The sequence below is a fragment of the Rosa chinensis genome, chromosome 6 (genome assembly GCF_002994745.2).
Source record: "Rosa chinensis cultivar Old Blush chromosome 6, RchiOBHm-V2, whole genome shotgun sequence".
In the NCBI taxonomy this organism is placed as follows: domain Eukaryota; kingdom Viridiplantae; phylum Streptophyta; class Magnoliopsida; order Rosales; family Rosaceae; genus Rosa; species Rosa chinensis.
In genome coordinates this window covers 60127732-60141180 of record NC_037093.1, presented here as the reverse complement: position 1 = coordinate 60141180, position 13449 = coordinate 60127732, and the positions used below count along the sequence as shown (strand labels likewise).

The following is a 13449-nucleotide window of genomic DNA, read 5'->3' as shown; positions in this document are numbered from 1 at the left end:
GGCTTTGCAAAATGAAAGATGGGCTTTAGAAGCAACCATGGAAGAATCCGGTTGAGTTACGAAGTCACAATTGACTATAGAAATAGAGAAAGGAACCAATGAGGCATTAGTGGTGTCAATACCACTGTTGGGCCGTAGGGGGTAGGCGGCTCTGGCCCTACCTTGGACCGAATTTTTGTTCTGACTTCTTTTCGTTTTGAAAAATAGATGTCCGTGTGAAGTCTTTAGTATACGGATCATCATATCACGACCTGGGTGTCCCAGACGATCGTGCCAAAGCCTATATGTGTCAGAATCCCATAAGTCATCTCTCATGATATGGTTGGATTCAATGACTCGAATAGTGGTTGCATACAACCCACTAGAGCGACATATAAGTTTCTCCAATACTCGTTTATGTCCGTAGTCATTAGAGGTGATGCAAAGGAACTCTTGTCCATTCTCACAATGTGTTTCCACATGAAAATCATTGGCTCTTATATCTTTAAAACTCAATAGGGTCCTTCCAGCCCTACGAGCATATAGAGCTTCGTGACGTTAATACTTGTGCCATTTGGCAACATAAATTGAGCTGGTCCTTGACCATGAATCAATTGTGATGGTCCAGCCATCGTAGTCATAGAAGATCGACTAGGTGTCATGCATAGAAATAGTTGCCTATGTCGCAATATAGTATGTGTGGTGCCACTATCAACAAAGCATTCCAACTCTCCAGGAAACATACTGAGAAATAATAAAGTTCGAAATTAAAAACATGTCTATGACATTGAATAATACGATACTTTATTAATAAATGTAGCCAATGATTACATCAAATGGTCCAAAAAGGTCTAATCCAAAATAAAGAAAATCAAACTGAGACACATTGTAGTCACTCTATTCGTTTGGCAACTCCAATCAATATGACCAGGAAAGTAGAGAGAGAGGTTGGTGGAGCGAGGCTCGCATAAGTACCAATTATCTCAATGACTTTCCTAGACATCCTATTTTATTGGGTACGCCACATAAGAAAGAGTTAATACAATTGTCATTTATTGACTATTACATGATTCTTGAAAAATAAAGAGGACTATTTCTAATCAAAGTCTGCAGCATCCTTGTGCACTTCATCTTCGGCTTTGAAGTCCTCCATGGTGAGATTAACGTCTCCACCATTTTCTTCTTCTTCTGCAAGGTACACTTCTTGCTCCCTCAGGTCCTTGTATGCCCTGTATCTTGAAGCTAGTTGCTCGCTTGCCTTGCATTGCTTGAACCAATGCTCACTAGATCCACATCGATGACACATATCATTATGGTTGCCTCCCTTCAATTGAGGTACACGTTGTGGGCGTTCCCAAGGAGGATTTGCGCCTCCACCACGACCTATGGGGCCACCACCACGAGCTATGGCTCCATTACCACGGATAGGGTTGCCACGACCCCCTCTCCCACGTGTGGCATTGCCACCACGTGTATCCGCTCCAAACTTGCGGTTTCCTTCCTGATTAGGGCGGTTATATGGACCCATACGTCCCTCATGTCCCTTATTCCTAGGGTTCCGCTCCTTGCGCCCTCTTTTGGGTGCATTATAATTCGCCTCATGAACGCTCTTAGTTCCAATGGGCCTTGAATTATAATTCCTCACGAGGATGTTATCATGTTTCTCAGTTACAGATATGATATTGATAAGCTGATGAAACCTCGTGATCCATCCATCATTGACTTCAATACGGTATTGCTTTGATACCACAATGGCTGAAACGGGGAAGATGGAGAGAGTCTTCTCAATTAGCTCTTGCTCTGTGACAGGTTGTCCACAGAATCTCAACATGGATTGTAAGTGAAGAGCCTCTGAATTATATTCAGCAACAGACTTGAAGTTAGCAAAGCGTAGATTGTTCCATTGAACCTTCAAGTCAGGGAGGAGGGAATCTTGGACATTGCCAAAGCGCTCTTCTAGCGCTACCCATAGCTCTCTTGCATCCTTGATCGACATATACTCCAATCTGAGTGCCTTGTCCATATGGCGTCGCATCAAGATAACTGCTTGAGCATGCTTTGTAGATGTTCGGTTGAACACAAGATCCGGGTTAGGTGCCTGGATTATGGGTAATATTCCCTTGGAAGTGAGATGATTCTCAACATCGGTTACCCAACTATGGTAATCCGACCCTGTTGAGTCAAGCATGGGAAAGTCGAGTCTAGATTCATTCGACATCCTGAAAATAAGAAGAGAAAATATATTAGTTTCGGAGTTAAACTTCCACGAAAACTAAAATAATGAGATTTCCGAGCTATGCTACCAAGAAATCAATTTCCAAGAATCTCTTTTGGATTAGACCAAACAATAATGTTTTAATATGGTCACAATTTGATGCTTACAGACGCTCTTAGTCCAAGCATTGTGAACGCTCTTAGTTCACACGAACACTCTTAGTTCGTTTAATTATGAACACTCTTAGTTCATACGAACACTCTTAGTTCGTTAAGCGTGAATCCCCACAATTCCGCTTTGTTAAATATCAAAATCATTTGGCAACATATATTCCAATATTTGTAGAAAATAAAAGGAATTTAAATACAAGAAAGCAGCAACCTTAATTATAAAAACTTACGTGATTGTTCTTGGCTTGAGGACACGCGCGTGTTGGAGCAGACATGTTTTTTTTCTGGGCTGTTTTTTTTTTTTTCTGGGCCGACCGGGTCCCCTTTCCTTTTCTTCTTTTTTTTCTTTCGGTCTTCTTCTTCTTGCTTACTTTCTTTCCTCTGTTCTCTGCTGCGTCGTCTTCTTCTGGTCTGCAGCGATGGGTGGTTTGCAGATGCGGTCGCGGGGCACTGGCAGACGGGGAGGAGCGGAGGTGTAGGCGCGAGGCGCTGGAATGGGCTACTACAGGCGGGTTGAGATTGGGTCGGTGCTGCAGGCGGGTAGAGATCGGGTCGGCGCTGTGGAGGCCTGTTGTTGGGCGAGTGTGCAGGGGGCTACAGTGCGTGCGGCTTGCGGGGCTGCGAGGCTGCTGGGCTGCAGGTCTGTGAGGCTGATGGGCTGTGCGGCAAAAGGTGTGGCAGCAGCAAGGTTCGACAGCAGGGGCTGTTGGGCTAGCAGGTGCGTGTAGGCTGGTGCGTGGACTAATGCGCAGGTGTGTAGGGAGCAGCAGCGTGGTGTGCAGGGGGTTGCAAGAAGATGCAGCAGGAGGCTGCAGGGGAGGGTTGCAGGCTCGGCAGGAAAGCTGAGGCAGATTTTGATGTTTAGGGTTTTTTCTTTTTTTTCGGCTAGGGTTAGAACTCGTGCTGATAACGTGTTGTAGGAGAATAGAATTGTGTGTTTATTATTGATAATAGGAGCCCTTATATAGGGAGTTACAAGGTATACAAAAGGTAAGAGAATCCGAATACAATTGAATACCTATAACACTTTCCTATTACAATCCTAAACCCTAATTTATAGAGGCACACTATGTCGACATCCTTCAACAAGCTGTCTATTAATATATGCTCCGATTTTTTTCTGGAAGTTTTAGTCCAATTCCTATGTTAATAGTCACAATTCCACTAAACAATTTCTTGCCCAAAAGGTTTAATTAAATATGGTTAAGCTAATAAAAGTAAAGAAAATTTGCTGTCATGCTGACTATGTCATATGTATAATCATGAGCATAAACTAGAGCAAAGAAATCATGGCATCATTTGCATTACAACGAATATAGATGTATAACGTTTTCATCTCTTTTGAAAGTTAAAGGCTTTGATTGAAAAGGCAAAGACGGATCCAAAGAGCACTGAAAAAGCTACTAGCACTATTGCAACAACACTCATAAAGTCTTCCCTATACCCAAAATAAGTCCTGGTAAAAGCGTCCACAGTTTCGCCGGAATCAAGCCTGTCCTCAATGCCGTCAAACTGCGAACCAATCATTCCGTACAAGCTCCAAGAGACCGGGCACGACCAGTAGAACCATCTCCACCATATCGGAATTCTCTGCCACCAAGAAACAACAATTTTGTGAATTGTGATTCATAGTTTGATGAGTTAAGTCAAGTGAACATATAAGCATGCATAATAATCATCTGTCACATGTAGTACTCACTGATTTGGGAATGATAAATCCTGAAAAAACGTTCCATAGCGGGTTGAATGCCGTGGAAACTACAGCGGAAACGGCAATGTTGGGAGTAATGGCCACACTCATCATGCCATATAAGGTGAAGTATAAGTAACTGAAGTATATGAAGAATAGTTGCCAAAAGAACTTGCTGACCGTCCACTCAAATCCGATCATCGTGTATGATATAACCACATATATGATAGTTTGGATCAAAGTGTATGGGAGCTCAATCCCAACCTTGTATTGCAAATGGAATTTGGTGAGAAACCATAGTGAAAGTCCATAAGAGTGTGTACTGTTGCTTCCATGCATGTTTATCAACTCAATGTTCAAGCATGTAAATAATTTGGTGGCTTGGATGCATTGAGCATTTCATAATGTGATCTTGGTGACATACCTGTCCAAAGGCATATGGCAAGGCAGAGTACATTCCGGCAGCCCTTTCTCTGTAAAAGACTATTCGCTCAATGCCTACAACTGGCTGCACTGTTGAGGTATTTTGTGGCCCAATGAAGAGAATAGCAGAATACATAGCACCCATTGCATTAAAAAGATCTTGCTGCTTTTGCCTGCATTTTATAGGAATGTTAAACCAGGCTATGAAGATTTCTGTTCTTACACTAATCACAAAAATACGTTACTTTATTTTTCAGTGCACATACCTTCTGGAGCCAAGACCCCAGAATAATGTCCCGGTTGCTAAAGCTATCAATGTTGTGAAAAGAAGTCTAACTGCACTGTATGCCGGGTTTCTCCAGTAAGACAAATGTTGCTTCCATAAGCAAGCTTTGCACTGGGTATAGAAAGACTGAGAATATTTTGTTGGGAAGTACAAGTCTCTTGTATTCGGTGGAGGAATACTTAGTTCCTTGACCAAGGCCTTGTTTCTCCTAAACATTCACATAGTATTAGCAGATAAACATAAGTATTTCCTTATTATCTGAAAATATAATGGATATTTAATCTACCTGTATGCTTCTGAATTCTTGTATATGTCTGTGAAATTAATCCCTAGAGCTGCTTCTTGAGCTGCAGAAGTAACCTCCAACATCCAAGTTGCAGGATTGTAACCATTCTTCATTTTAGAAACTCCACTAATTCCCTGTGGTCAAACGTAAGAATACAAAGTAAGAAATAGTTGAGCATAAAACATGGCACACAGTACATTTCCCATATTCAGAAGCCTAACCTCAAAGTATCCGATCAAGTAGGAAGAATGGTAGCCTAAAGGGCCAACATATATTTCTTCGCCACCTCGTTTCAGAAGGAGCATCTGCAATTGGATTTCGAACTTTTCAGTCCTTTTGACATTGAAAGAGATATTCAAATTGGGTAATCCTAAAGCCTATGAAGTGATCTAATTAACCTCATCAAAAGCATCAAATATATCAATGCTTGGCTGGTGGATGGTGCAGACTAATCAAGCCTCCAACAAAAGAAAAAGTAAGGTGAAAAGGTCTACCTTTCTGGTTGGGGAATCAACTTCAGGGGACAAGCGGAGCCATGCAGAATAAATCAAAGACTCATAAACCGTAACATGTGGAGAGTGTATATCTGTCTGCTCACAATATCCTGAGATACGAGCAAATGTTTCTTGCTTTTTTGGATACCCAGAAATGGTAATGTTTCCTTCAATATATCCACCGGTTTTCCTTCCTGCCAGAACATCCAGTAAAGTAGTCTTTCCAGCACCGCTAACACCCATTAGAGCTGTTAGGACCCCAGGCCTGAAAGCACCACTCACACCCTTCAGCAGTTCTAGTCGATCCTCAGTAATGCCTTGACCTTTCATTTCCTGTAAGCGTTTATAGAAAAGAATTTCATAATATTGAAATATTGTTGTTACAGCATAAGACATGAAACCTGGTAGCTCTATGATAGATTAGTACTGTGTCTTATTTATCTGACACTAAATGGATAGTAAAATATCTCTGAACAATTCAAGTTGCTTATAGTAAACAAAGAAAAAAAAAATTGAAATGGCCAAAAATTATACCTGTGGCATGTCAACTGCATATCTGATTTCAGTAAACGTAATTGAGAGGGGTTGAAAAGGAAGAATCATTCCTTGCTGCATGGGACGATTGGCTGACACATTCTCTAGAACTTCATTCCCTACTCCTGCATTGTTACACCACAGAAACTTGAGTAACCCTGGACATCCAAAAGGTCAAAACAAAATATAAAAGAGCTTTGTACTATCCCAAACTATGCTGCCAAGACCAATTTGATACCTGAACTCTCAAAAGTATCAATGTGATACCCAAAGACATATTTTGACACCAACATGATACTTCCGTCCAAAATCTCTGATGTGGCAAGCACGTGGAGACAAAAAAAAAATTTTTATCAAGAGCAGAATAGTCTTTCACCACTAGCTAATTAAAAAAAAAAAGGAACGAAACCATGAACAGAGCTCTCTCTCCCAACTCCAATTCTTCTTCTTCTTCCCAACACTACCTCATCCCACTCCAACTCACAATAGATCTCGCCAGATGCATCATTTTGCTGCTAAAGATTGTTTTTTATTGTGGTAAATTCTGGGTGTGTGATATTGAGGATGGTTGATGTTCTGGTTATTGGGTTTGTGATTGTGATTGGGTGTGTTCACATTGAAGAGAAGCAGATCGAACATCAAACGTCATCGGGCCGATTGGGATTGGGGGCGGCGGTTGGTGAATTTGGCTTTCGGAGGGCTCCGATTGGGATTAGGGGCGGTAAGTGTCATCGGGCTGAGCTCGTGTTTGAGGCTGAAATTAGAATTCTCGAAGAGGACGCCGGAGTGGAAGAGGCTGGGGCAGAAGATGGCGAGCTTGTGGAGGGAGGACCAGCTGCTGGGAGGCTCAGAGGAGGCGGCAGAGACAAGATCGGAGATGACAGATGTGGGCCCAGTTGCGAGGGTCGTCCTCTAATTCTTGCAATTCGAAGACTCTGATCAAGACTCTCTGGGAATTCATCGGCCTCTCCGACGCTGACTCTGACAACAACCACCCCCACCCCAACTCCGACTCCGAACCACCACAAAACTCCGAGCCCATTGGGACCAACACTTCATTCGACTCCCCAGTTGCTTCGTCGGTCGCCGACCCGATCCGTGCCCACACCCGTCATCAGACCTATCTCGTTCGCCTTCTCGATCTGCCTTTCCAAACCCCCCTCAATTTTGACGACCACTGTGGCCATGATGACGTCTAGATTTCAGGGTGTTTTCGAATCTACGCGGCCCCTTTAGGTCACCAAGACCACCTCTTCATGGGCATAAGAGGAGCTGGAGTACAGTAGTAAAGTAGGCTTAAGCATCATCAACTCTCCTGATGATGATGATTCCAAGTTTTCTGGGAAAGTCCCCAGATCATATGAGTAGAAGAAGATGAAGAAGAAGGAAAAAGAAAAAGAAAAAGAAAAATAATTAACAAAAGAAAAGGGCAAATTGGTCTTTTTCTTTATTTTTGGTCTTCAAGTGCTTGCCACGTCAGCAAAGAAACGGCGCCGTCAAAAATTTTGAACGGAAGTATTACGTTAGTGTCAAAATATGACTTTGGGTATCACATTGATACTTTTGAGAGTTCGTGTATCAAATTGTCTTTAGCAGCATAGTTTGGGGACGGTAGCCAAATTTTTCTTAATATCAAATGAGTTTTATGAACCCACCAATAGAATTGTTTCCTATTGGCGATAGCTCAATGGTCTCTCCAGTTTTCATGGCGTGTTTCACTGCCAAAGCCTCTTTGGACAATACTGCCTGAGGCTTATCAAGTGCTGCATGAATTGAGTTGATTGTCAGAACGTTACTTATATTCCAAGAAAGAAAAATGAACAAGTGGGTACTTACGTTCCAGAAGCTGTAGTGCCAAAGTGTAAAGGAAGTTGAACAGAAGAAAATATCCAAATAAAGCTACTACTCCAATCCAGTACCAACTTGCATCTGGGAATACCCCTCGAGACTTCAAGACCATAACTCCTAACGATTCTGTTGAGTTCGGTGGAACCTACAACAACATACTTGTTAGCTAATTTACCAAATTTTTCTAACCTGATCTTGCTCTTGCCTTTTGATTTAATAAATGATGCTTACATGTCTCCAACTTTTTCCAAAAAACTCATTGACAGCCATTGCATTCGTTCCATACGTCATCGGTGAGAGCCAATATCCCCACAACAACCAGTTCTTCATCTCCTCTGGATCACAAAGGGTCATCTTTTTAACATCAATATTTATATCACTTAACCTAAAAGAACTAAAATTATAATTAATTACTCCAGTTGAATCTTATGAATAATTTACCTCGTGATAACATAAAGCCACCCAGAACAAAACAGCATAGTAAAGCAACAGATCCAAATGTGTTTGCAACAGTCATGTTCCTTCCTAATGCACCTATCAATCGGAACAGTCCGTTTGCCATCTGGCTAATGCACACTAGTACAAGGAACTGCTTGCAGAACCTGCAGTTAAAAGTTTTCAGCAAAATTACAGATGATTCTGAGCCGAAAATTTAACATGTAATTTCTAGAATGTTTTATTTTTCACCTTCCAATGCTTGGATCATAACCAATACCGTAGTAAGTGATGGCCATCCAAATGGAAACTTCCACAAAGGTCATGGGGATTCTTATAATCACTGTTGGTAAAGAGTATGCCCAAGCAGGATAGAAGAGCAGGTCCCTTTGCTTGTAAAACACAGGAAGTTTCATGAGAGTCATAGCAAGGTCTGAGTATCCATTGAACATAATTACCATCATTGTGAAGAACATAGCTCCCATATAAATGCCACCATCTTCTACTGTATCCCGGTGCATCTCAGTCCGTAGGAATAGTGTCATTGTCACAAAAGCAGTTATGAGAAACTGAAAGCAAAACCAATGTAAGTATTTAAAGTGATTGAAATTGTGGGTTGAATTGTATTTCACTTCTCGCCAATGCTTACCTAAAGCTTTACAATGACAAAATGACTTACCATTGTCATTCTGGTAATGTAGACAAACGAGTTCCTCTTCATGAGCAAATAATGTCTAGACAGACAAGCCTTAAAAAGTTCCTTCTTGCTAACGCCGTACTTCTCAGTTGTTAAAGATGCAGGGTTTCCTCTAGACTTGTCAAAAGGTCTAGCAAGCTCATCACCGAGTTCTTGACCAATGTGAAATGACTGCAATGCTACAGAAAATTCCTTGGACGTGACAAAGCTATAAGGCTTATCTTTATCAGTCCAATATTGCTCTTGGTCTTTCCATGATGTCACCTGTTATTGAAGAACCAAAACCAAAATAAAATTGGTAATCTAGTCCAATCTCTCTAGTGAAAACAATGAGATTAATCTTAGGATATAAGACTAAGTCAGGTACTTCTTGGAGGAAATCAGCGACTCCTTTCCTCTCTGGACATCGGAAGCCCATGTACTCAAAGAACTCGAGCACATTTTCACGAGGACCTTGATACACAATGTGCCCATCTGAGAGGAGAATTATATCATCAAAGAGATCATAAGTTTCTGGTGCTGGCTGCAGGAGAGAGATTACAGCAGTTCCACTGAGAATGTGAATGGATTGTCTTAGTGAATTTACTATCTGAAATGTTGTTGAACTGTCCAGGCCAGTCGATATCTCATCCATAAAAAGTGCTCTTGCTGGCCCAACAAGCATTTCCCCTGTATTTATTGAGCATTTTAATAGAAAATATCAGCCTAATCATCTAATTAAGTATGTTGTTACACTCATAGAGTCAGGCAATAGTAGCACCATTTCTTGTCTGGTTCAAGATCGAACTACAAGTTCTATATGCTCTACCTGTGGTGAGTCGCTTTCTTTGGCCACCAGATATACCTCGTCTCATTTGATCCCCTACCATGGTGTCTGCACAAACTTCAAGTCCCAAAACCTGCAGAGTATTATCACTTTATCAGCAAAAACAAATATTAGCTGAACATTTGCAAATTCTCTTAAGCATATAAACAGGAAGGATATAGAAGTCGTTTGAATGATGTAAGGCATTTACTTAGATGAGTCGTAGGTACCTTGAGTATATAATCTGTAATCACAGTGGTTTCCTGTCCTTTTAGTGCTGCTGCCTGCAAAATATAAAATCCATTGGATGAAAATGCTCTTTTAGAGAACACATGATGATATAAATGAACTATAGCCGAAACTTTAATAAATTTATCTAAATCTTTCTTGTTCTAATACCTTCATGTAGACATCAAGATCAGAATCTGGCATAATATTTGCAGCCTTCTCTCTTCTTAGTAGTTCTACTAACATTTCTGGAAATTTTACAAATGCAAATTAACTCGATCAGATTAAGAGTTCACTTCAGACCAGATTAATAAATAAGCAAACTTTCAGGGTATTATAACCAACCATAACGTGGTCCGACCCCTTGACATCTTGCTGAAAAGGCCAGAGTTTCTCTCACAGTCAACTCCGGTATGTGAAGATCATATTGACTAATGTAAGCTGCTGTCCTCTCTGGTACAAACTCATCCATCCCAAGTCCATTGTAGGTAACTCTTCCAGATCTCTAAGTTATTATAAGAAAATGATACCAAATCACAAGGTGAAAAAACTAAACATATAGCCTATTAGTGGTAATCAAGTATTATAGAATCCTTACTTTAAGATCTTTACCAAGCTTTCCAGCCAATGCCAATAGCAATGTGGTTTTTCCAGAGCCTGGAGGGCCTAAAAGCAGTGTCATTCTGCAGAAACCAGATCACTAATATGAGAAAATGGTTTGGAGTTTACTCCATGCATGTTGATGAATTTGCAACAGCATTGCCTAATTACCTTCTTGGCTTGATTGTTCCACTTACACCATGTAGGATTGGCAAAGGTTTCTTTCTACTAGGAAGAAGATGAACACAATTCAAGAGCCCCTACAGAAAGAAAACAGGGACACCAGAATGTGATCATGTACTAGGAAAATTTATCTGAGCAACTCATAGAAGCAAGAATCCATCACTAAATACACATGGTTGCATAAATGTGAAGTAATTAGATACCTCTAACATATTAATGGAGAAGTTGAACATTGTAGGTAATGCCCTGCTTCCTACATAAGCTTCTGCTTCAACATTTAAGTGCTCGAACCGCACTTCAGTTGTTGGAAATTCAAGTCCAACTCTGTGTTTAAAATTCAAACATTAGACCAAAAACCAAGAGAACTAAATCGTCTTACACATGGAAAACACAACTGCATTTTCAGTTTTCAAGAAAGCCATATTGATAGTTACTTACCTATTCATGCGGTCCCTGAGCTTGAACAAGAATTTCTCATTATCTTCCTCAGCAATCTTCACTAACCTCTCCAACAAATTCTTCCTCTCTAGTAATCCAAGATCCTTGACATCAATTTCTCTGGCTTTACCCTCCTCTTGATCAGCGAGTATACTTCTCCTTATGCGTAAATAAGTAGGCAGTCTCTCAATAGCAGCCCATTTGAGAGATTCTTCATCGTCTTCTTCACGAGAAGACTTGGAGAAAGCTTCCATTGAAGTATCCTCGTTTCTCCACATGTCAAAACTGCTCAATCATACGTGCACTACTACTCGTTTGTATCGTGCCCCGCCAACCGCCACTAAGTCTACACTTTCTTCACAACCAAACAGAAACCCACCAAGCTTTTCTGTAACTTTCATCCCAGAAAGTTACATTCCATGGATGTTAGTGCTGAAAGCAAGTCTCTATAAAGTTGAGGGAGTTTGATATAAACGAAAACTGTATCAAACCTTTATTTATATGCATAGAGACACAGGGCTTTAGTAGTGCACAACTGCTCATTGTACACAGTTGCAGCAATGAAACATAACATATCAAATTATGAAGCAAGGAAGCTGCATCCAATTGATTATATAACTAAGATCATGTGAAGCAAGTCATTATATAACTGACTTTCTATTACCAAGTGCTGGAAGCAAGTCAATCTTAACTGAAATATTGAACAGCAAGTCAGGATTTTAAAATAAACTAAGATGTTGGCTTCCAGCACTTGGTAATAGAAAGTTAGCAACTAGTAGTCTAATATGAACTATCTAACGCCCCTTCAGCATACCCAAACCCACTACTAAGCATGGGTACTTCGATGTATGACATGGGTAATAGTCGTGGATCGGAAAATTTTTCTTCATGAGGGCAAGATGTATGTAAAAGCTCCTTGTTTTACTTGTCCGATTATTCTTGTCTTAGTTTCTTTGAGACAATTTATCGAACACTTTGTCAATCCAAAATCTCGCCTTACCTTACCTGGTCACAACTAAATTGAAATTACCGAAAGGATTGAGTGACTACGATTTGTCTACGGTTTGATTTTTATATTGGATTAGATTCTGGTCAAGAAACTTTGATGTAATCATTGGCTATCATTAATAAAGTATCGACTTATTTTATTCAAATGTCTTGGACATATTCTAAATTCGAACTTTATTATTTTTCAGTATGTTTCCCGGAGAGCTCGAATGCCTCGTGGATAGTGCCACTACACATACCATCCTTCGAAACAGGCAGCTATTCCTATGGATGGCGCCTACTCGATCTTCTGTGACTACGATGGCTGGACCATCTCAATTGATTCATGGTCGAGGACCAGCTCAATTTATGTTGCCTAATGGCACTACTTTGAATGTCACCGAAGCTCTTTATGCTCCTAGGGCAGGAAGAACCCTACTGAGCTTCAAAGATATAAGAGCCAATGGTTTTCATGTGGAAACACATTGTGAGAATGGACAAGAGTTCCTTTGCATCACCTCTAATGACTACGGACATAAACGAGTATTAGAGAAACTTATGTGTCGCTCTAGTGGGTTGTATGCAACCACTATTCGAGTCATTGAATCCAACCATGTCATGAGAGATGATTTATGGGATTCCGACACATATAGGCTTTGGCACGACCGTTTGGGACACCCAGGTCGTGACATGATGATCCGTATATTAAAGACTTCACACGGACATCCCTTTTTCAGAACGAAAAGAAGTAAAACTCGGTTTTTGGACACCGAAGGAGCCCCTGCGCCTCATGGCGCCGTTCACCCCCAAATCCGGCCATCCTTGGCCGGCGCCGCCTTCCCCCTGCGGCCTCAGGGTGGCATTGACGCCACCAAGGCTCTTTTGTCTCCAACTTTTACTTCTAAAGTCACTTGTGACTTCATGGCTCAACCAAAATCCTCATTGGTTATTTCTAAAGCCCATTATTCGTTCTGCAAAGCCTGCTCTTTAGCAAAGTTAGGATCGAGACCATCCTATGCAAAGGACACCAAAGAAAATATACCATTCTTGCAAAGAATCCAAGGTGATATTTGTGGACCTATTCAACCACCATGCGGACCATTTAGATATTTTATGGTGTTGGTTGATGCATCGACACGCTGGTCACATGT

At 41.0% G+C, this 13449-nt stretch overlaps 1 protein-coding gene across 1 annotated transcript; it reads right to left on the bottom strand.

The window, feature by feature from the left end:
- Window positions 1–3696: 3696 nt before the first annotated feature.
- Window positions 3697–11836, bottom strand: LOC112168848 (pleiotropic drug resistance protein 1-like). Its single transcript, XM_040508615.1, has 24 exons — window positions 11312–11836; window positions 11077–11197; window positions 10862–10950; window positions 10689–10773; window positions 10436–10595; window positions 10262–10338; window positions 10093–10146; window positions 9866–9956; window positions 9425–9726; window positions 9040–9321; window positions 8613–8929; window positions 8367–8527; window positions 8157–8260; window positions 7914–8070; window positions 7733–7840; window positions 6078–6202; window positions 5544–5876; window positions 5448–5498; window positions 5271–5354; window positions 5050–5183; window positions 4744–4971; window positions 4479–4650; window positions 4064–4318; window positions 3697–3954 (listed from the first exon to the last, which is right to left on the bottom strand). The coding sequence occupies exons 1-24, from the start codon at window positions 11587–11589 to the stop codon at window positions 3697–3699; spliced, it is 4026 nt and encodes a 1341-aa protein (XP_040364549.1). The 5' UTR covers window positions 11590–11836.
- Window positions 11837–13449: the final 1613 nt, after the last annotated feature.